This window comes from Micropterus salmoides, unplaced genomic scaffold (assembly GCF_014851395.1).
Source record: "Micropterus salmoides isolate LMB-PRFRI ecotype aquatic unplaced genomic scaffold, ASM1485139v1 Ms_hic_scaffold_22, whole genome shotgun sequence".
Taxonomy (NCBI): Eukaryota; Metazoa; Chordata; class Actinopteri; order Centrarchiformes; family Centrarchidae; genus Micropterus; species Micropterus salmoides.
Window position 1 is genome coordinate 8352090 of NW_024041373.1, and position 22900 is coordinate 8374989.

The 22900-nt window shown below is 43.8% G+C and overlaps 1 protein-coding gene across 4 annotated transcripts; it reads right to left on the minus strand.

Moving 5' to 3' along the window:
• Positions 1-267: 267 nt before the first annotated feature.
• smoc2 (SPARC related modular calcium binding 2) lies at positions 268-22329 on the minus strand. 4 transcript variants are annotated; one of them, XM_038737583.1, is made up of 13 exons: positions 22008-22329; positions 16613-16775; positions 14218-14324; positions 13903-14002; positions 13097-13132; positions 10791-10838; positions 9377-9451; positions 7601-7787; positions 6624-6706; positions 2758-2857; positions 2328-2575; positions 1011-1048; positions 268-811 (listed from the first exon to the last, which is right to left on the minus strand). In XM_038737583.1, exons 1-13 carry the CDS (start codon positions 22083-22085, stop codon positions 788-790), a joined length of 1287 nt encoding a protein of 428 aa, XP_038593511.1. In that variant the 5' UTR covers positions 22086-22329; the 3' UTR covers positions 268-787. The 4 variants fall into 4 exon arrangements, with proteins under 4 accessions (XP_038593511.1, XP_038593509.1, XP_038593508.1 ...); XM_038737581.1 differs by having other exon boundaries at positions 10791-10871; XM_038737580.1 differs by having other exon boundaries at positions 10791-10871; positions 13088-13132.
• Between the last annotated feature and the right edge of the window lie 571 nt (positions 22330-22900).

Below are 22900 nucleotides of genomic sequence, written 5' to 3' on the forward strand. Positions count from 1 at the left end.
AATTCCAAAATGTTGCCTTAGGGAAATTGGCAAGCTGTCTGAAAATGGGATGATACACAACCGTTGCTATGTATGACTAATACTTGGCTCCTAAAGACTGTGTCAACAAGGTGTTTTATTGAAGACACAAAACGAGTGACAATTCAAGATTTATATAACGAGAAGGAAAATATAGAAGACTAATTGGATTAGAGAGAAACAAAAAGGAATTTGCTGATCCAATTAATCTTCTTTGACACATTAAGACTGGCAGACCCACAGAGAACAACAAGTATAAAAGAGTTCTTTATTTCTAATAAACATGAATACATGTGAACATGTAGGATGTTTTTATGATGTATGTTTAAAACATTCTTGCAAACTGCTGTACAAAGCCTAGGAAGACATGCTATAGGTCAGTACATGAAAGATTGTATGGTCTAAGTTATTGTAGCCAAGTGTAGCAAACCATCCATATATCCGCTTTAACATCATCAACGTGAGAGGAAAAGTACACAGGAGAAGGGGCACAAAATGCAATATCAAACATGAAAACTTGTACAACTCTGAAAAGTTTGCTTTTTGACACAAAGGACACATACATTGTATGTGTTAAATAATGTTTGTCAGGACACAAAAAGCTAACTACATCATTCACAGATTCAGCAGTCTGTTTAAATACCATATTTCTACAAAGTGAATTTACATTTTTTTTTTTAAAGTACAAAGTGCAAATACTATGGTTTCCATTATTGCCGATTCGTGAGGGCAGATTCTCCATGCGGGAGGGGAAATCTCAGCTGCTGGCTTAGCCTTGCTTCCTCGAGGGATTCTGAGGAGAGGAAATTAAAGTGATATGAGTTTGACATATACCTTTGGTTCTTTGCACTTAGTCTGACAACTTGTTCAATGACTATATATTCCTACCTCAGTCAACACAGATAAAATAATATTACAGTCAGACTTTAGATGAGCCACCAGTTCTCTTACAGCCATTTTATTCACTAGTGTGGAGGGAGTAGTTTACTTACTAGTTTACTGGAAGGTAAGCCTTCTCCTGGTTTGGCCCCTGAGAGACAAAAAGTCATATAAACCTTAAGAGGCACAATGTGTAAGAGGCTACGCTCCACCTGTTGAATTCATGCTCCCAAAAAAATAGAGCGCAGCATATCACATATCAGGTCAAAACTACCGTCAGCTAGTTAGCTCAGTTTTTCGTGCAGCTAACTTAGTGGCCCTAGTAGCTGAATGAGTCTGGAATGAACACCAAAACAGGATCCTGGACGAGCAGGCTATGGAACCGGTTTCAGCAGCTTCCCAGTGAACTGAACACAGCCTTTAAGACCAAGGGAGACCAGTTTGACAACAGGGAATACAGTACTGAGGTGATTTACAAAGGCTCTGACTCTGGGGACAACGAAGACATGGCAGGTCAAGGCAGGAACAGGAGAGGCATCAAGTAGGAGAGGAGCGAGAGGGAGGTCAGGCATCAGAGATGCTGTGACAGCTTGTGGAATATTTTCACATCTATCTCTCTATCTCTGAATTAAGGGTTTGTTTTGACCAAATCAGAGATGGCGATTGTTGGAACAGTGAGAAAGACTAACCAAGACAGTTTTAGTGAGTTTTATTTTGTTTCTTTTTTTTTGTATTTTGAGTTTGAATGAAGTTTATTTTATGGTGAGTAGACAAGGCAATTAGTTCCGTGAAAGACAGAAACTTGAATACTATTTATTAGACTAAAAGAGCACTTTTAGTCTAAAAATAAAGACTTTGAGAACTCGCCGCTCACACACATCTCCCAGATGAATCTGTTATGCCAGCTGAAGTATTGTATTAGCTGTAGTTAGCTAGCTACTTACTGATAGCTTTATCCGCTGGTTAAAAACTCTTTTATCCAGTGTTTCCGACTGACTTGTATGGAAATGATAAACCTATAAAGTAATCCAGTGCTGGAATGATGCACAAACGAAAGGCTACTGTTACATTACTTATGCTTTGCTCTTATATTTATGATTCTGAAACGGTGATACAAAAGACTCCCTCCAAATTTTTGTCAGGCTTACTACAGCTCCATCTGCAACGTTTCTGTATGTGGACAAATTCAAAGCTTGACTGTGTCTAGTTACGGTTATTATTGCTATTCTTAGGACAATTTCTGTTTAGAGGGAGGGGGTTAGCAAAGAGTACATTTTTAAAAATCCTGTAGCACTATTCTATTTTACCCTCTGACTGCCATGCTTATCATGTTTTATCTATCAATATCTAAGTTTGAAGACAGGAGCAGGAGCAGTTTATTTTGGTGCAGGAGATTACGTTTAGACATTAGGCTGTGTTGTTCAGCTCACCCTCTTCTTTGGTCACCCCGAGGCAACCCATCAGCTCCTGCAGAGACAGCGCCTTGTCATTGCTGATGTCGCAGTACTCCACAAACTTCTTCACACACTTCTTTGGCTTGGATTTCTTGCGCAGGAAGCGTTTGAAGGGCTTGATCTCCTTTTTTCCAATGTCCCCACTGGAGTTTTTGTCCAGCTGACTGAAATACCAGTGGACCACCCTCTCCTCCAGGGTGTGGCTGGGGTCAGGCTCGGCCATACTAAATCACAGATATCAATTCATCAGTTCATCAGTTCATCAGCTAACAATCGCTCCTCCATCACTTCATTCAGCTTTCTGTCTATAGCACCAAATACTTTTGTGCCTTTCAAGTAAATGACTGAACCCACTGATGGTCATCAATGAGCGTAAGTTGGACAAATCCACTTGCGAATATCATACCTTCTGACAGATGCTGGATCTGTGACAGCGTGCACCATGTCTGTCGACAGCGCGTCAAGAACACTTGTCAGGAATTCTGTTTTCTTTGCCCCAGGACAGCCTGGAAAATAAACCACAGACACATGACTGAGTGTGTTTGCGAGTATGCCTTATGCACTTCATATGGAAGTAAGTGTATATAAATGAGTAAACACAGAAATATGTTACAGCATTACAACAATGTAGAATGCTGCCGTCATAGGTGGCCTAATAAATGTTTTGGGAGGGACGCCATGTAACAAGAAGCGTAATTTTAACATGAACAGCACATAAAGACGGCAGAGGAGAAAATAAACCTAAACAACACTCTCACAGTTGGCGTTTACTCCCTCTCATTAAGTGTCAGACCTCCCCTCATCTGGAGAAGGAAGAGGGTACCTGCCAATCATCCTGGAGGCCCCTGAGTGGTTTTGACAGCTGGAGCACAGAAGATGTTACTGAACATTGTATATATGGACAAGAGGCTCCATACAGCACCTGAGACTCACCTGATACATCAAGGAAACCAGAAACAGTCCTGACAGACACATTGTCACTTGTCTGAAGTTTGTCTGAGGGACGTCTGACTTAAAGGTATGCATCAAGAGACCAACACAACTCAACACCTGATCTTCAGTGTGTGGTGGGATTACTATTTGAAATGTCAGCTAGAGAAGACGCTGATATAATTAGCCCATAAACCTATTGGTAAAATCTATCATTAACTACCCAACTAAAACCAACAGAGAAGCCTTATTACATGCACAATGACAGGAAAGAATTGAGCGACAACTGGGGTGGAATGATTCTAATGATAGTAATTGTCTGTTAAGCCATATAGTTTTAAGAGTGTGGAGGCCAAGGTTGTTCTGGAAGAGCTGAAGGCTACAGCGGCCTGAGAGATTCCTGGATTCCTCTCCAGGCTCTCCTCAGCTTTCTCACAGTCTGACTTCCTTCTGCTATTCTGCCTGTGGAGAATAAGAAATTCTCCGCAGTTTTCTGCTCTTTTTATGGCCCAGGCCTGCGGGGCCAGATTCTCCTGTGTTGGAGATAATAGCATGCTTTGCCCCTCTCTAACAGGTGGCGACCAGCATCGGCATAAACATCCAGCCTTCACTCCACCTTTCCCAAGTAGCGCAGGGCTTTAGCAGCCTGCACAGAGCGGAGGGTTGAAACATTCACATGTCCAAACTGTTCCAAAGTCTTCTTTACGTGTTGAACAGACTTGCACTTAAGTTTTAGCAGGCCCTCCCTGGCCTTAGCCCAGTAAAATATCTGACCCACCTGTTAATGGCCAAACTGGTGCCTTGTGGAGCCTCTTGTGGTAAATTAGTCTAGACAGTCACACAATTACACCCACAGAAGGCAATGTGTTTTTATCTGGCTTCTGACTAAAGAGAGATCTGTGGGATGCAGTTGGACTTGTTTGAGGTTTAGTGTGTTTCATGGAGAGAATGTGCCCTCTCTGTAATGCTTCAGGAATCTGAGCGTGTCTGCAGTTCATTCAAATGGGAAGACATCAGGTATGGCACCAGTCCCTTCCTCTTGGCAGCAAAGGGTTTTCTTGTGACCACGGGACAGATCTGCTTCTGTCTGTCTAGACACAGTTTAGCTGAGGGGCAAGACACAAATGTTCCTGCTGTCATTCAAAGGAAACTGAGTCTGGACATTTTCCGTTCAGTTCAAGGCTACAGAAGCAAACGGCTGCTGTCTTATTCCATAATGATAATAATTATGTAATACCCAAGTTTGACAGATGCAGGATGGAATCAAGTTGAGAGAGCCTCAAATGATATTTTTTCTTGCTGAAAAGCTAAGATCTGTACCACTGTACATATATCTGCTGGCTGTAAAAAGTTGGCCAGTAAATGCATGTTTGCATGTGTGTGCCCGTGTGTTACTGTCAATAAGAAACAGTGTTTTCCTATGGAGCCACATGGGGCAGAGCCCTGTCAGCACTCATAGCCGCAGCTCCCGATGGCTGCCGCAATGCTATCCCATGATCCCGCTCGGGGGAGAAGGCTAGCCAAATACTCAGCTTTCCTCTCCTGCCTCTTTCAGGGCAAAGTTCTCCTTTCTCGCATGTCGCCCCATAAACCTCTCAACACCAGCGCTTCAACAGAAAATGGGCTGCAGCAATGTGAAGGCAACATTTATAATTATAATCATCCCCGGATCATACAGTGACATGGTTTACAGCCATTGACCCAATTGGTCATAAAGAAAACAAGATGCTGTGTTTTTTGACTGTGTCCTGGTCTGTTTTATAATTGGAGACTTGGCTGATACGGTGCAGTTTTTTTGACAGGTTTAGAATGAAGTCTGTGTACTTGTGCAAGTGTAGGTGTGTTAGGTGATTGCATGGCTGAATAAGTACATTGTTTTCTGTTCTACCACTACGTGTTTAGGAGGTGTTTGGTTGGGATAGTTGAGGCAGTTTTCCACCTTATTGCCACCTTACACTTTCTGCTGACAGTTACACACTGTAATTATTCCTGCTCAATATCATAGCAATAATATACACTACCAGTGCCACTGGAAAGCAAAGATGAGTAACATTCGTTGGTCTAAGGAGCATTCATCTGTGACTGTCTATCCTCACTGTTTTATACACACACTGTACAAAAGTCCTCAATGCCGGAGCAGAGACAGAGTGCTGCTCTGCTACTGCTAAATGCAGCACCTGCGAGCAGAGAGCAGCTCTGGCCCGGCGTTCTGTTACATAAACAGCAGTGGATGGGACGGGAACAGTGGCAGCCCTGTTCATATGCTGCTTGGATTATTAACATGTTTACCAACCCACCAAAAAACAGCTAATTTGCCAAACACCGTTCAGCTTTGAACTAAATTTGGTTGTATGCACCTGAAAGCTATAACTCTGCTTTGTCTATCATTGGTTTTATGATGAGGACAAGCCATGCAAGTACTGTTAAAACTAAAACTAAGTGGTCATTTAAACAGTTTTAACCATAATTTTCATTTTCACATTTAACTTAAAATAAGTGCTTTAGATAACTGCATTAAGCTAGATCTGTTCAAAATTGGTTTAATCATTCATGTTTGCGATGCCATTTGACCCTGTATCTCAGAAATTAGATCAGTAGGTGGAATGGTAGCCATTAAACAAAAAAAGGAAAAGGAAAAAAAAAGAAAGAAATTTCCTTGATGATTACAAATTGAATGTTGTTTTATGTAATTTGCTGAAGTGAAAGCAGCCCTTTATTTGCACTATTATTATATAAATCTGCCTAAAAAAATGTGGCACAAGATCATTTTATCCATCTTCAGTTCAATCCATTTGTAAATACTTCTCAAATATATCAACGTTTTAATTCTGCAGTTTGGTGGCGTCAAACACCCACCTTACACAGCTAACACAGCCTCACCTGTAACTAAGCCAACCCCATGACCACCACCCCCAAACTCCTCTCCTGCCCTCAATTTACTTATCAACAGTGTTGTCAGCCTTCTTATCACTACCTGTCCAATTATCCATTATCTCCACCTCTCCTGCCCGCTGTTTATCCCCCGTGCTATCATCCCACTATCCTCCATCTCCAGTGTCAGTTGATGATTAATCCTTACCCCGATCCGTCTCTGTCTCCTTGCTTATTGACCAGCGAGGGGCAGTATCTGGCAATCCTCAACTCTTTATCAAGCATTTCCTTGACCAACAGTGCTAATGATGTCAACAAACACACACACACACACACTCACACATACAAACTCGCCCTGTTATCACAACCTTGGAAGCTCGCAGCAGTTGGAGGCCGACTGCTGAAGAACTTCACCATGTGGTCTGAGCAGAGAGGAAAAACAGAAACAGAGTCCAGACTTTAGAGACCTACCTTGGAGATGTCTGCTTCTATAATGGTCCTTGGGTTTAGTTGGATGGGCCCTGGCGTTGCCATCGCACTTTGGCTGTTCATACCTGTGACAGAGAATATACCATGTGAGAAAATGCCAAGTCATTCGAAGTGAAATGGGTGAAAGGGATTGTTTATAACAGCGCAACTACCCTCACTATAAAATCAGAGAGGAATCCCATGTTTTCCAATCACCCCCGTACAGCAAAATCTCAGGGATTCAAATAATTGTTTTGTGGCGAACCAGAGACTGTGAAACACATCCAAAACGAGGGGAGGGGCTGGTATGAGGACAAAAAGAGGGAGGGAGGGTGAGAGATAGAGGGAGAGAGGCAGACAGGGAGCGTGGGACACAAGGAAGCTTTCACGGCCTCCCTTGGAGAGCCAGCAGAGCCCCGATTGCTGCTGTGCGGCTGGGCCAAAAGCTGGCCTGGGACAAGGAGCGAGAAGGGGGAAAATCCAGGCTTCCATATGTGTGCTAATGTGCTGTCTGGCACTCTGCCTGAAGCCTTGTTAATCTGATACCCAGCCTCGCTGCTCAACAAGTGTGTACCAGTGCCCCACTCTGCCAGCCTCTCTGACCTCTGACCTGCTGCTCACCAGACCACTGAGTCACTGTTTCATCTGCAATGGAGATGTCTGTCTGTCTGCTTGTGTCAGACTTATGTGCATTTTCTGAGTCTCAAATGAAGAAGCTTCTTTTTGTTGTCTGAAAGCTGCTTTATTTCTAACAATTTATTCCAAGAAGAGAATGTCCTATAAAGTTTGCAGGGTTGCAGACCCTCAGATGCTGAGCCACTTTTCTGTGTTAGGGTGGCTGTGATCACTTAGCTGCTTTGTGTTACAACTGCCTGGTTTGCTTACCACAAAGGCACCGAGCAATAGGTTCCAAGAGTCTTTATAAAGCCACCAAATGGCCATATAACATGTGAGTTTTGCATAGGTGAAGTCTCTCCCACCTGGTGGAGGTCCCAGGTATGGGCCGTCCGGTGTCCACCAGCACACACCAGCAGTAGCCGGTGTAGGGGTGGCATTGGACGGGCTTGTACAGTCCTCCTTGGGCACAGTCTGGTACAAAAACAGCATCGTTCTTGTGTTGCCTCGCTTCTTCCTGGGCAGACTGCTGCTCCTGGTCACATGATGAGGCTGGACAGAAGGGTCAGAGGTTATACAGGAATCAGCGGAAGCGTCAGTAGATTGGTCATGCACACATCTACAGATACACACACACATCGTCGGTAAACTCAGCAGTCACTTAGGTTGTGTGACTTGTGTGACCCCAGACAGACACTTGATGAGAAGAAGAGCGTTTGTTTAAAGTTAAGAATAAGAGTCACTCCTTCCCAGATCTAGCTAACACATTTTGGATTTATACAACATACAGAATGTTTGAATCAATTTCTTTGGCATTACACTCAGTGCATAAGACATCCCTGAAGAGGAGGAGGAGGTTGGAGCATTGGAGAAGACAAAAGGGTGTAGGATGAGTGCTCGGAGACAGTGTGTGTAGACTGCTATATCAGCCCCCCGTAGCACTGTTTACGGACATTAACGGGCTAATGACTAAGTACAGCTCCCTATGCCCTAAGTTAAGTAAATATTTGGACACTCAACTGCCCTCTGTGGATGTGTGTGACAGAGAGAGAAACAGGCAAGACAAAAGCAGAACAGCGGTCAGTCGGACCTTCAACTTCATACACCCACACACTGACACACTACTGCAGGGTACTGTAAAGTACTAGGGATCTATATGTTTACATGTTCAAAATTCACAGGGAAAAATGCAGCGCCTGGTCCTTTCTTTTATCCGTACGTGCAGAGGATGCAGCTGCCTCAACTGGGAGAAAGATGGTGTTTTGCAGAGCCTCAGCAGGATCTAATCAGACTTTATTTTCCTGTGTACTTGCCTCATCTCTGCCGTGCGGCTCTCCAACAGAGATTTGAGCATTAAAGTCAGGGATGAAAGTAGAGCTCTTCTGGCCATGAGGGCTTTCATCACCAATCTCTCCCTCTCTTCGCTGCTCGCCTCAAGGCTCGGAAGCTACTGCGGGATTATGCATATCCCTTTTCTTTGTTTATTTTCATTAGACATCTTTACCCACACAAAAGAAACCAAATGAAATGCCTCCCCGCTTTCTCAACCGACTCTCTTCGCTCCAGTTCCTCCGTATGGGCTCTCTTTGTTGGGACGGGTGTTTTTTTTTCACCCCAATACCCCAAAGAGCACATGGTAATCAAAACCATCAATGCTGCATTTCTCAGGCTCTTTTATTGGTTGTAAATTATGATAATGGGATTCACACACAAATGCACACACGCACACAGAGTTCTCATCTTGAGGCTGGCCTCAAAATAGCATTGTTTTATGCAAAAAGCAACATATTTCCCCAAAGAGCAAAGAGGCAACTGATTTGTACAATAAGATAAATGTGCATGTGTGTAAGAGAAGAGTCGAATGGGCCAGCCAAAAGAATAGGAGATCCTGTGTTTGTGCCATGTGCTGATAATTACAGATACGCTCCAATGCGAAGAACCACAGAGAAGCAGATCCTCAAAGCCTGACACACTCCAACACCAAGATGTATTGGTTTCACAACCCACCAGCTGTCCTTAAAAGACAGGAACAGCCTAAAACCACGATTGCTCACACAAGCAGGAAAAAGAGCATGCTTTCAGTTGAGGTTTGCAAACACCCGAGCGCCGTCATTAAAGAAAAAGTGGTCTTTGAAACTCACATGGTGATCTGGTTCTATTGTTCTGTCGGCTGCGAACCTGCTCCGTCCACAGAGTGGGGTACCGGGTAATCATGTCTGAAAGAAATCACCAAGACAGCTTTATTAGCTTCAATCGAAAACACACTCGTATATCATCTGAGCCAAACCTGGTGGTTCCAAAAATCACAGACTGTAAAATGCACATCAAGGTTATCGTATCTCAAACTGCTGCAGTGGAGGTGGAAAGTGAATTGCATATGACAGCTGTGACCAGAAATATAGCAGCGAAAAGAGAGGTGGGTAAAATATGACTATGAGTCTCCCCCACATTAACATGAAAACATACACTGCTTCCTTTAAAATATGAAAGGCTGATAAAAGTGCTCAAATGCAGCTTTGCTGAATGTGATCGTCTGCTTCTCATTCACAGTGATGGATTATCTTTATTGAACTTGAAATGTAGGAAGGTGTTTTCTCTGCCATTTGGAGTGAATGTAGCCTTGGGGACAATAAAGTCTAAAATCTGTATCACAATATACAAATACTCAATTACAAGTTAAAATTCTGTATTCAGAATTCATGCCACAGATATGTTGGCAGTAATACAAGATTAAAGTATCAAAAGTAAAAGTACTCTTTAGGCAGATTTACCCCTTTCAGAAGTCTATATAACTATATATAATATTTTTGGATCATCATTTGTTATGCAACAACATGTAAGAATGTTGACGTAGCAGCTGGCCAAGGAGCTGGTGTTCACTACTTTAAATCGTGTTGGGTATTTTTATTTATCAATGCATCATATTTTTAAGATAATGATATATTTTATGTGAAACATTTTAATATGTATGAAAGCTGGTGGAGTAAAAGGTACAATATTCTGCCTCCGAAATTTAGTGGAGTAGGAGTATAAATTAGCATAAGAAAGAATACCTTAAGGATAATACAAATACCTCAAAATTGTTCTTATGTATATTAAGCTATGTGATTAAATATACTGTTCTTTTGAAAGAACAACACGTTATTCTTCTTCAAATGACAAGTTAAATTCTTAAGCAATAAAACACATGACCCTTCTCTACTTGTTCTACTGTTACACTATATTTTAGCATTTACTAGTATCCTGTAATTGCCACGGTGACCGCTCTTCAACAAATCACATAGTCTCCCTTTAAACATCAAATGTATGGGGGGGGGGGGGGGAATCAAAAACACAACTTCCTTTTAGTTTGCCCTTACATTCACATCAAATCTTGTACATAATATTTTCCCCAATGATCTGTTTGCAGAATGATGCTGTTACTGCCTCATGTGCAGGCTCCTTTTCCCTTTTAAGGATGTTATCCTTTTGAGTCAGTCAGTCAGTGGTGTCTCAGTAAACACAGGCGCAGTATCAAACATTTTTCTACTCACAATCCGATGGATAAGAGCTCACCTTCTTCATCGGTAGCGGGCTGTGGATCCACCACTAGGCCAGTCTCATCTGCATTTAGAATGGAGAATATTTGCAAGGAGACTACAATTACGAGAGTGAGCTTGATTAGAGAAAACTTAACTACGTGAGATTTGCACTTTGCCCGGCCGAGATGGATGGAGGCAGAAGTAGAGAGTCAAGGAGAAAGAGAGAGGGGTGTTTGTGTGTGTGTTGAAAGCTGAGAGAGGTGACTCATAATCTTATGGTAAAGAGAAGAGAGGAGGAAAATTAGAAGTATAGTGGTCATATATTCCCATGGCTTCACTTCATGCAACAAGGGAGATCATTATGACATGGAGGACAGATTTTGGTCAGTTAAAATGAATGAGGAGAGGACCAGTTGCCCCTGATGTTCTTCTCCATCTTTCCATTGCCTGCATTTGAGTTGCGAGAGCTGTGTGAAGGTGGGAGAGACACAAGAGGTGAAGAATGCAGTATACAAGTCGGAGAAGAAGCAATTAACAGTGAGAGAATGGAGCTCAGTGTTTTTTTGGTCTCTGTTTGTTTGTTTGACTTGCGGTGGGAGGGAGACGGGGATGGAGGTTTTCAGCCGCTTAGAGTGAAACCACGGCCGTAGGTGTGGTTAACCTCAGCGCGGGTCACTCTTTCTGCTCAAAGTAAAGCTCTGTTAATGAAGGAATTAGGGCATATCTACAGGGCGGCTCCACAAACAGGGATTAAGCTGGGACTTCTTCTCTTTAACAATGAAGTCTCCATTGCAAAATCAGGAATTTACATTAAATGCAAGTTTGTTATGCCAGCCATTCATCTTTTTGAGCATGCTTGGTGGATAAAAATATATACAGTTGGTGTGACTGAGGCAGACATGTTATTACTCTGCTCACTTAACGGATGGAAATGCCATTTCAAAAAGTGTATTTATGATTCGGATTTACGACAAACCACTAATGACCTATCTTTACTTTGTGGCCTTTTACATGACTGTAACACCTCTTTTAGCATCTGCCAGGAAACCCCCGCGCTATTTGTGGTCATACGGCATTAGTTTAACTGCTGTTTGTCAGTCGTCAGCTGCATGTGATTCCAGCATGTGAGTGAATTGAAAGTGAATGGAAGTCAAGCAGCAGAAATAGGTTTATGGTAAAGCATTTGGTGTTTAACATTACCAATATTCTGGTAATAAAAGTGCAGCAATGGCTGCTGTGGAATGCTTAGGCACTGATTTGCTTCTGCTGAATCCAAATATTGATGCAATCACTGCTATTTTCAGTGCTGGCACACCACAAATCTACAGTTTATTCTGCTTTTCACCACCCTGTTTATCCAACCAGTTCAGATTGAACCACAACCCCCACCCCCCATCCTCCTCCCTCTTTCCCTCTCCCACCATCCCTCCTCCTTTTCTCAAATTTTGCATTCCCACTTGATCTATGTGTAATGAGTTGGCCGGGCTCAGACACTATACCCAAGACTGTTTATAGAGAGAGAGGAGCAGACGTAAATGTCAAATTAACAGGAATAACCCATATGACAAACACAAGTGGATGCATACGGACTTTCTCTCTCTCTCACACTCATACACACATCCATGCATGCAAACACATACACAATCACATAAGGAATCGATCGGAGTCAACCCAAATTACACTTTTTCTTTGTGAGCCTTTAAATCACATCAGTTAAACAAATCATCTCTTACAAGATGACAGCCAGATATACAGTATCTGGAGTGGAGCCGGAGGGAAAACTTAGTGGTTCTTTATCTGGAAGGGGGTAGATGTTGATGAGAGTGACAATAGAGTGGAGAATAAAGTGTGAACATTTCCTTGTATCTTATGACACTGTTGCTGAAAAAGAACCAAGAACAAGCAAGATCAAGTTAGAGAAGATGTGATAAGTTAGTTTTCCTCCATTCTAGCTGCTCCTTGGCCATTTGGATGCCTGGTAAAGACAGCAGGCGGTTAAAGGCTCTGTAGCTGCTGGCGGTGTGCATTAAAGCTCACCACAGCCTCTCTTCTTAGACCTGTTACTCAGTAACAGACTGCTTTTATATCAGCCTTCAGGCTGCTCTCAAATTGACAAAATATTAGCAAGGCAAGCCTTAACAGGCGACCCACCCTGCACATCTCCAACACAGATGCAGGCAAACAGACAGAGATACAAATACTTAAGTACACACGTACATGCATGCTTAGATAGGTACATACATGCACATGGCGAAACACAAAAGTACGCATGCACATATAAAGGAGCCAATGTGCCTCTGAGAATAAATTTTTCTTCAATTAAAGTCTCACCTGCTTTACCTGGTTCTCTTGTAGTAGCTCTCTCTTGTTTTGAACCTAAAATGCAACAGGTTCAAATTAATTGAAAAAATTCACTACCACACACCTTTTTCACGGTATACTCAATAATTGAAAAATAAAAACTCTTTTGTGGCACAGGAACAGCCACCAGACTTAAGTAAGGAGTGAATCACAGTGGAAAATGCTTTTCTGACTGTTTATTTTCAAGGAGGTTTTATTTTATGACATTTTTAGCCTTCACAGCAATGATCAAAGTACAGCTGGGATTTACAATAAAACTACTGCTACTATGTCTGGAGCTTTGTCACTATTGAGATAACAGGGCAACTTCCGAGGCAGCCCCACGGAGACGCACAGGGAGGACATGTGGCATTGGTTATTTGATTGTTTGGCAGACGCCATCCTCCAAGAACACTTACATTCCTTACAGTTTAACTTTGTTGCTCAACTCTGCAGCAGGGATTTTCTACTAGGCTTATTTATACCGCAGCCCCATGCCTTGAGCAACGCTCAGTCCTCGGGTGGCCCTCAAACCCTGTGGCCGTCAGTCCAGTCACTGACCACTTTCCCACAGGACTGAAGATTATACCCTCCACAAACATGGAATGTCATGCTTTTCTGTGTTAAATTCGATTTATCATCATTGCTTCACAAAATTACAGAAACCGCATTCTAGGAATCAGCCATTTTAAATTTTATACTTCAGGCTTATTACAAAATGAAATGCCTATACTAATGCACTGAACTATAAACACAGTATGCATACCTGCGCATATTATAAGACAGATTTCTGGGGCATTACCCACCTTGGCATCGAGGTTTCTTATTGGCCACTGCTGAGCCACTGATGGGTCGGCCATTGGGGGTGACACACCAACAGTATCCAGTGTAGCTGTGGCACTGAACCTGTAATCATAACAGCATGTAAACACAAAGTCAGCACAAGCTAAACCAGGATCTGTAAGAATTAAATGTGAATTCCTGCAGGAGAAAATGAGCAATGAGCAATTCCTGCAAAAAGTGGACTCTTGGTGCCGAAGAGTTTTCTACTGTCGCCTCCATAGTCTAGTGCCTTGCCTTATATGCAAAACAAGTGTCATTCTTGCTGTGTTATTTGTTACCTCGCTGTACGTGCCATCGGGGTTGCATACAGGCACAAAGACCTGCGGGTAGAGCTTCTTGGCCTGCTGCTCTGTGTACTTCTTCTCTGCTACACATCTGGATATATCTGAGGAGCACCACAAATCACCAGAATCACTACACATCACAGAGACTCATGATTCATCCCACAGCTCAACTGTTTTCTTATGCTGCACAACTATGAAACCAACATACTTAAAAGTCAGTAAAAGATGTTGAATATCCCAGATGATAAAAAAATGAAAGAAAAATGCAGGGAGAGAGGAGAGACGGAGGGGAAACAATTCAAGACATTTCGGAAGTGGTAGATACTTGTGTGGCTGGGAATAGAACCAACACCCCCAGTCTTATTAGGAGCAAGTCAGGCAAGCCTGCACATTGCCTGGTGGTAAAGCCATTACTGAGCGAGGCAGCTCGTTCTACTCCTGTAGAACATTCCAGTCACCCAAGAAAAGGGCTGATGCACAGGGAAAACCTGACCCTTCCTTAATGTCTCTGAGTCTGTCTCACTTTCCTCCTAAACCTCGACCGTCTCCTCAGTTCAGCCCAAACTGTCCTAAGTATTACTGAAATAAATGTGGGTCAGCAACTTTTCACCTTTGGGCACCTCAAGTCTTTTCACATCCCTCTGTCAGAGCCATGGCTCATCCTGTCATTCCACAGCTGCTTCACCTCACCTGGCCAACAGCACCAGCTGTGCAAACTCTCAGGAAATGTTGGGCAGAGATGGGTTTGATGGTATCTTGGTGTGACACATTAGCTGCCATGCAGTGCCTATCTGGCTGGCAGGTTCAAATCACATTAAAAGAATGACTCATGCTAGGTTTAGAAACGTTGACCAGTTTGGTCAGGAGGCTGCATGTCGCTGGCATGGCTTACAGTAGACACATGCAGGGGCATGTGCACTGGTTTCTCTCACTCTAGTGTGTGTGTGCGTGTGTCACTGTCACTGGCGAGGAGAGGGGGCAAGACGTTGGATGATCCGGATGGAGGAAAACAGCAAGTCGAGGAGCTCTAAAGTTAGCTCCAGTGGAAAAACCCAAAACCATCGTCTATTCTCAAGGGGGCTCCGACCAAAAAGCTGAGTGGAAAAAATGACAGGACACTTGAATCATCTGAGCACAGTGATAGAAAACAAATGTGGTGCCAGTTTCACCATCCTTAAACACAATCCCATCTCTGTGCTTTTAGGTCAGACCGGCCCTCTGGTCTATTTCTGCTGATGACTTGGCTGCTGCTGCTGTGTCTTTCAACCCGACCGTCCAGAAGCAGAGGGGGGTCCCAACTCTTATAGACCCCATGTTATTGACGCATACAATACGACTTTCATGGACTCTCTTCCCTTTCAGCTTCCTAGCTGGAATCCTCTATTCTGTATCCCGGCGCTGTCCGCCACATCCAGATGTCCGCTTAGAGATGTTGCCATAGAGACCCAGCACGGGTATAAAATTGTGGAATGCTTTTCGATCATATGAAACTTCTTTTTAAGCAAACCCTATCGCTCACGCTCCCTGCATTAGTGATCTAATATTGTAATGTGTAAGAATGGGGCATTGTCCCTAGTCTGTAGAGCGATGAACTAGCAGTATAGAGTTAGTGAGTGGGGCGGGGGTGAGAGGGTCGGGGTGGCAGCATTGGGGTGTATGGGTGCTTCCTTCCAACAACGGCTAACAATGAGGGAGTCTGTGAGCTGCCTGACCTCACTGGCTCTCCTTCAACTTATGCCTTTTATCTCCAGCCTTCGATCGTTCACATACGTACAGCTTTACATCTAGGATGATTAAAATGAGACCATAAATTCTTGTCAAGATATTTCATTCAGATGACCTTGCCTCTGCATAATAATTGATTGATTTCAGAGAGATGAGGCCATTTTAAATCATCAAGGAAGTTGGTGATCCCATGATGGTGTTATGAATTTCTGTTGTAACAAAGCATGAAATCCTTAAGTAAACAAAAATATCACTTGAGAACTACTTTTTTTTGTCATTTCCGCTTCATTTGACAGTGACAATAGAGAGAGACAGGAAAGATAGGGGACAACATTTAGCAAAATGACCGGGCCGGACTCAAACCCAGGCCGCCGTGGAATCAGCCTTGATACGTGGTGCGCATACTACAAGGTGAGATAAAGGGGCGCCATTATTCAGTATTTTGACAAATGAACCTTCATCAGTACAAATGGTGTGAAATTAACCAGCCAGGCACCAGCAACCTCCCACCACCACCCACTCTCACTGTGTCAACCCCACTTGTCCTCCCAGCACTCAAAGAATCAATTATGCTGAAATGAATTTAACCCACAAGTTTCTACTCTGACCCCCTCTGCGCATTTGAGAGTCTCAGGCGGCGCTGAAGCGTGACTCATGACCTGACCTTTGCATGGCCCTCGGATGACCTCCAGCTGGGGGTCACGGCACTTGGCTCGGAGGAACTCGCAGCGAGATGTGAAGGTCCTGCCGTCGGAGGCACACAGGGGCTTGCGAGGAGCTCCGCTGCATTCCGTGTTGCACTCTTTATCCTGATCCACCCGCAGGAACTGCAGAAGCGAGAAAGCAGGAGATAAGCAGAGAAAACATTTGCTAAATGAGCCATTTTTTGGGAATCTTAGAGCTCTGCACAAAACATTATAATCTCCACAAAAGGTGTGACCCTGGAGAGATTTATGAAGCCTTGGGCTTGGAGCTTGCATTTTATAAAAACAGGTTACTACACCAAAAAGTCAGTTGCAGAACAGGTGTACATTGCCAAAGCCAAATAAATTGTTAATTAGGTTTCAAAATTTTTACGATATGTTCATATGCAAGTGCAACATCCCTTCATAAATACACAAAAGTAAACTGATATTGATAAACCATACAACACAGAGACACAAAGATGAGGCAGTGTCAGTACAAGCCTGTCAGGGTGCAGCCATGCTTTGTCCAAAGAGCTGGAGAAGACTTGACTGACGCTTCCTCTTTTCTTTGTCCTTGCCAACACCTGCACAGGTATTCACCTGGAATTGCTCTTGAGGATGTTTTACTCAGCCATGAAAAGAGAAACAAGGACAGAGACTCCTGGCTGAACGCATCGGATCACCTGTGTCAATGCCACCATTGTATCTGCCACCGTGGTATGAAACCCCAGCGCCAGGCCACACAATGGGGCGGCGGCGGTGGTGTGGGGGGGCCGGCAACAAGCTGTGACTGCTACAATGAATGAAAAGACAGTGAATGATAGAGCGGCTGAATAAACTAGATGTCAGGGAGCTTTGTGTTGCTACAGTGCAAGTGCTGGGTTTTCAAGTTTGCGTGATTCATTCAGTTCGATGGAATAATGACCTGGGTTAAGTGGAAAAAAACAACTCTATTCCCATGCCTATGCAGGTGCAGTTTGCAGACGGACTCCATTTGTCTTCTCTCATAATGAACACTCATTTTTCATTCAGTTTTACTCTTTTGTTTTGTGACATTTTGGTTCAGTTTTCAGTGGATGCACGAATATCCAAAATCTGTCTGAATACTCTCTCTGGCACACACACTTACATGGCAATCTGTTGCACAAAGCAGAGAATCAAAGCACTCACTTAAAGGTAAGCTATAAAAATCTGTTATGAGTCATCAAAGAAAGGGCATGGCAACGACGCAGAGAAAGAATAAAAGACACACATCCACGAAAAGGGCGGGATGATTGCCAATAAAAAAAAATTGTTGTGTCTGACATCTTACAAATGAAGTGAGAAATGAGGTTTGGTGGCAGCCCTCTGCATTCAGACGAGCAGAGCTGCATGCACCTGGAAGAGAGTTGGCAGGGAAGGCAGCATCGCCCTGGGCCACGGGGGGAGATACGGCCCACTCTGTCAACCCTGCTCATAAATCTTCCCGAGGTGGGGTGGGGGGTGGGGTCAGAGAGGAGAGGCCCGTTCAAACACATCAGAAGAGGAGCCGCGAGGGAGGGAAGCCGAGTCTTATCAAAAATGAAATTTTTCAAAACACACATTTTTAACTAAAAGTATCCTGATGCTGCAGAGCTGTTTGCTTCACAAGAACAGCCTGTTTCCAAGTCTCACTACTCATCCTTTATCTTTCTAGAAAGAAAGATAAGGAAACATGGAGAGCAATACCTCTCCCTTCGTTGGGATTAACAGAATATGAGTGAATAGTGTATTTACAGTTTTTTTTAAGGGAACTAATGAAGTATTGTCTTTAATTGACAATGTTGTCTACAGCAGTGGACTACATATTTATTTTGGGATGTTTTCAGGGTATTAAATTGAGGTATAATAGAAAAAATGGAAAACAACAATTGTGCAAAATTCTGTTTATTTTTTCTGACTTTTCTGAAGTTTTTGCTTTTCCTTGTGAAATACTGGATCTTGTTTATTATTTTTGCGCATTTTATGCCTTTATTTGATAGCAACAGTTGCAAGATGGGGGATGGAAATGGGGCTGAGAGAGGTGCGAATGACAACAAAGGTCCCTGGCCAGAATTGAACCAATGAAGTTGCGGTTCATGGTCACTGCATTAACTACTAGGTACTTCTTTTACATTCACATTAGGGCCATCATTTGTAATGGCAGGTCACATGTAGACATTACTTCCCTTTAAGGGGCACAGTTGGGAGTTCTCTTTTTACAGCTACTCATTTCTCTGTATAAAATGGGGTCTAACATCTCCCTGCCCCTCCTTGTTAGTGTCTCTGAGTTTCTTCGATTGTTTGCATCATTGCATCTAACTGACAGTCTCCCGTTGGTACCCTCCCTCCTTCACCCACTGTCCTCCCACACCAGTTAGGACATTCCTCCGCAGCTGTGACCTCCCCTAACCCTCCACTCTGTCTCTCACGGCCTACCCTTTCACATCAAGTCCAGCAGGAATGACAGGCTGGTCTGAGGATGTTTTTTGCAAAGACCGCAACCTTCCAAAGTCAATAACTGCTCTGATAGTGTCTGAGTGAGTCCAGCCATGCTTGGTGTTGGACCGCCAGCCTCGCCACAGCCCACACTGGCCCCAGTGCTCACCCTACACCAGCATTATCAGCATCAGCCCCTGCAAGCCAGCAGACTGACAACCCAAACAGAGTTATTCAGCAGCCCAGCATCCTGCTAGTCCACTGCACAGCACACAGCAGAGCGCCGCTGCTTGCCCAAGTTTGCGATAAAAGCTCCAAGAACACAGCATGGAAAAACACAGTTAACCATGAAATCAGCCACCCATGAAATCAACCACCCAGATTCACCATCAGACATCTAAAGTGTTTATTTCAAAGTTGCAGTTGGCCACACTGAGGGAGGAGAACAAATAAGATCTGAAAGCCAGTGAGAGGAAGAGGCATCAGAGACTAATGGCATGCTGAGGACCTCTTCCTCCTGTGTACTCCTAATAGTAGTTAGCTGTCTGCTGCAGATCTCTGTGTGTTTGGCCTGTGGTGATGGATTGGTGAGGCCGCGTCAGAGCCCTGACACTCCCCTGATGTCTCATTCCAGCCTCTCCAAGCCGGCACCATTGCTGTGCACAGCAACAGTGTGGAGAGTGATGGATGGCCTCCGCTTCAGCTTTTAGCATAAGTTTCCACCCCGATTTATCATAAAAGGAGACTCATACAAGACAGAACATATTGTGACTCAAATCCATTTATTGCTTAAATCCTTTTCTTGTCTACTTCCAGACAGCTGGCTCTCACTATCTCTGTTTTTCTTTCTCTTTATTTGGTGCTTTCCTTTCATGATTCTTGTTTTCTTTGTGTGATTTCTCTTGGAAGATGCTTTTTGCATCTGCTCAAATAATGCAAGGGGTTGGCAAAGAAACAAGAGCGAGGCGAGAGACTGCGAGACGGGCAGAGTGTAAGAAATGTTTTTTTCCAAGATGAACCAGCATACAAATCAAATCCTATTACCTCCCCCTGGCTCTGCGGCATTGTGGGATTGAATGGAGTATGGAGGAGGCAAGCGTCCAGCAGAGAGCACATTGTGGGCTGATAAGGGCCTTCAGGGCTGGGAGGCCCCCGCTTCCAGCGCCCCGAGAGGCCCCTCACACCACGGCCCGACAGGGTCAATGGGGGCCCCAGCTGGGAGCTGTGGCAAATGTGTTAAATGTCCTTGGCGGGAGTTTCCTAAGTGGACGCTAGGATGCAAAGGGGATCATTAGTTTCCAGCATGGGAAGAAAGTGACAGCCTTTAACCAGGCTACTAACTCAATCAAAGGAAAAAGGCATTTAATTGCTGTGAAAAATGTTAAAAAGAAAGAGAGCTGATGTGAAAGGCCACTGATGGTCACGTGAGTGTGAAAAAAAAAATCTCTCTAGGCAGGTGCACAATTTTATGAAATTTTATAAAAATTGATTTCTGCAGGTTTGAAAATGAGGCGAACAATGGTCTATGCCTTCTCACTTCTCGCTTCACAAGCCATTTCCTTAAACCGTGGAAAAAGTCTTCCTTATGAATACCCTGGGCAAATATCCCATATATTTAACTGCCTGTTTGACCTCAAATATGCACTAAACATCATATGGAGGCGTATTCTTGAAACCAACAGTACTATTGAACAGTGTGTGACACAGCCACAGATAGCACTGAAACATATAATGAAATAAGATTCTCATTCTGGCAGTCCAGATCCATCAGATCATAGCGGCCGCTGTGTCACATCCATAGACACCACAAACACAGCTGTAACTTTCACATCAACTGATGGGTAAATATTACCACCCACAACACCTCAGTAAAGACTCATATTATCATTACTCATACTCTGTGTGTAAGTCTGTGTATCATGGTGAAAATTCAGGGGGAGCATCTGCTCAGTGCCAAACTTCCTCCCACATTCCACAACACCATAGTGCCGTCAGGGAGAAAGGATCTCCAACCGCTCACCTACAGATTAATGACTCATGGCCATTTGTTTCCAATGGGATATTAAAGCATCTTCACCTGGACCATAGATAACGTTGCTGGGGAAGGTGGCTGTCACATCAACCTTTAAATCAAAGGGTGAAGCCTCTGACAGTGCACATTCCGCTCCCTATTATCCCTCTTTTACCGCCGTACCTGCACTTGATCTCGACCACGAAATTCACCCTCGTGTTAGAAGCACTTTCTCATGCAGTTTTAAAGGTACAACTGCTGACAGGACACACTGCTCTGCTGCTGCTGTAAACAATGCCATGTGCTCTGGTGCAGCAGACCTGCTGACACTGGAAGAGTAGCCTCCGCGCAGCCGCTGGTACAACAAGAGTGAGCAGCACGGAGAGGCAGACAAGCCGAGAAGCTGGCAGGCAGGTAAAGACACTGAAAGCAAACTGCAGTGGTGCTGCTAACAGACCAGTCCACTCCTCACAGGCAAGCTAGCAGCTCTGCCATCTCAGACAGCCCGTGCATTGACCCTGAAACACAGGGACGTGGAGTTCACACAACTTATGGAGAACAGAGGTCTCTTTTTCCAATGCAAACAAATCAACTTGATGATCCATTGAGTTTCAAATTATTATTCTTATTCAGCCTGAATTTCTCTGTGTTTATTCATGATTTTCAATATTAGTATATCTGATTAGTATATCTGATTATTGGATGAAAAGCTCAAAAGAAAGACATATATTGATGAACGTCAATCTTATTAACTTACTGACTTTTCGAAATAACTACATTTATGCCTTAAAAAATTGAATATGGCGGATTGTATTTCTTTCCAAATTTTACGCACGGATTGGACAAGCATATCCTTCTCTTTAAAACTAGCTTTTACCCATGGATATGAATGAGACGCATTCTGGGAGTTATGTGGCTCGTCCTACCGTGAGAGCGGAGAACTTTTGAGCGCGTCCAGCGCACAGCAGACAGAGGACGACCAGCAGCGGACAGACGCGCATCATGACGCGGCGTGGCAATAAACTTTCCAAATTACGCACGGTCCAAAATTCACTCGGTGTTGCCTGTACTTCACCAAAGCGCAAAGACTCTCCGGAAGAATTCGGAAATGTTTAAAAATCCACAGTAGTCCTAGCGAAAAAATGTCGGTGGTGGAGAGGGGGTTGCTGGTTTATTTCACTTCGTCTTCTTGGTTTCGTCTGCCAAACCGTTTGTGTAGACACTCTCCTTATTTCTGGCAGTGCGATACCCCCCCCCCCCCCCCCCCGTGTCCCTGACCTTTTCCCCTCCCTCGGTGTCTCTTCTCCCTTTTTCCCTCTCTCCAATTCGACTTCGTTTCTCCACACCCCCTCCCTACACACTTGATTTTGTCGACTAGATCCCTTATCGGATACAGGCAGTTCCCTAGCCGGTAGGTAGGAAGGTGTAGGTTTTGGTTCAGAGGGACTCCGTCTGCTGCCGGTAACTGAGGCACACACGTCATGTATTGTTTTCTTTCACCTTTTTCTTTTCCTTCTTCTAAACCACAACAAGAAATCTTTTTTCAGAAGACTTGGTGATGATATTCGATTTGCAAAGAGAGGATGGGATCAGATCGGCTACTGTCAGCAAGAAGAAGAAACGCAGTCTGCGCTGAAATTCTCATACTGTGGACAATCGCTAAACACACACACACACACACACACACACACACACACACACACACACACACACACACACACACACACACGGGCTTCAATATACAATTTAGATGTTCTCGGTTCTCTCTCAGCTTATAATAACACTCTCCAAAGAAAGTTTAAAAAAGTCCTTCAAGTTA

Excerpts from the sequence above, each read along its gene's own strand:
- smoc2 (XM_038737580.1), bottom strand. The coding sequence starts at position 22,085 with ATGATGCGCGTCTGTCCGCTGCTGGTCGTCCTCTGTCTGCTGTGCGCT. Across the intron at positions 7,788-9,376 it reads CAATAGAACCAGATCACCAT|CCTCATCATGTGACCAGGAG; the intron begins GTGAGTTTCAAA and ends CCTTCTGTCCAG. Across the intron at positions 6,707-7,600 it reads ATACCTGGGACCTCCACCAG|GTATGAACAGCCAAAGTGCG; the intron begins GTGGGAGAGACT and ends TCTCTGTCACAG.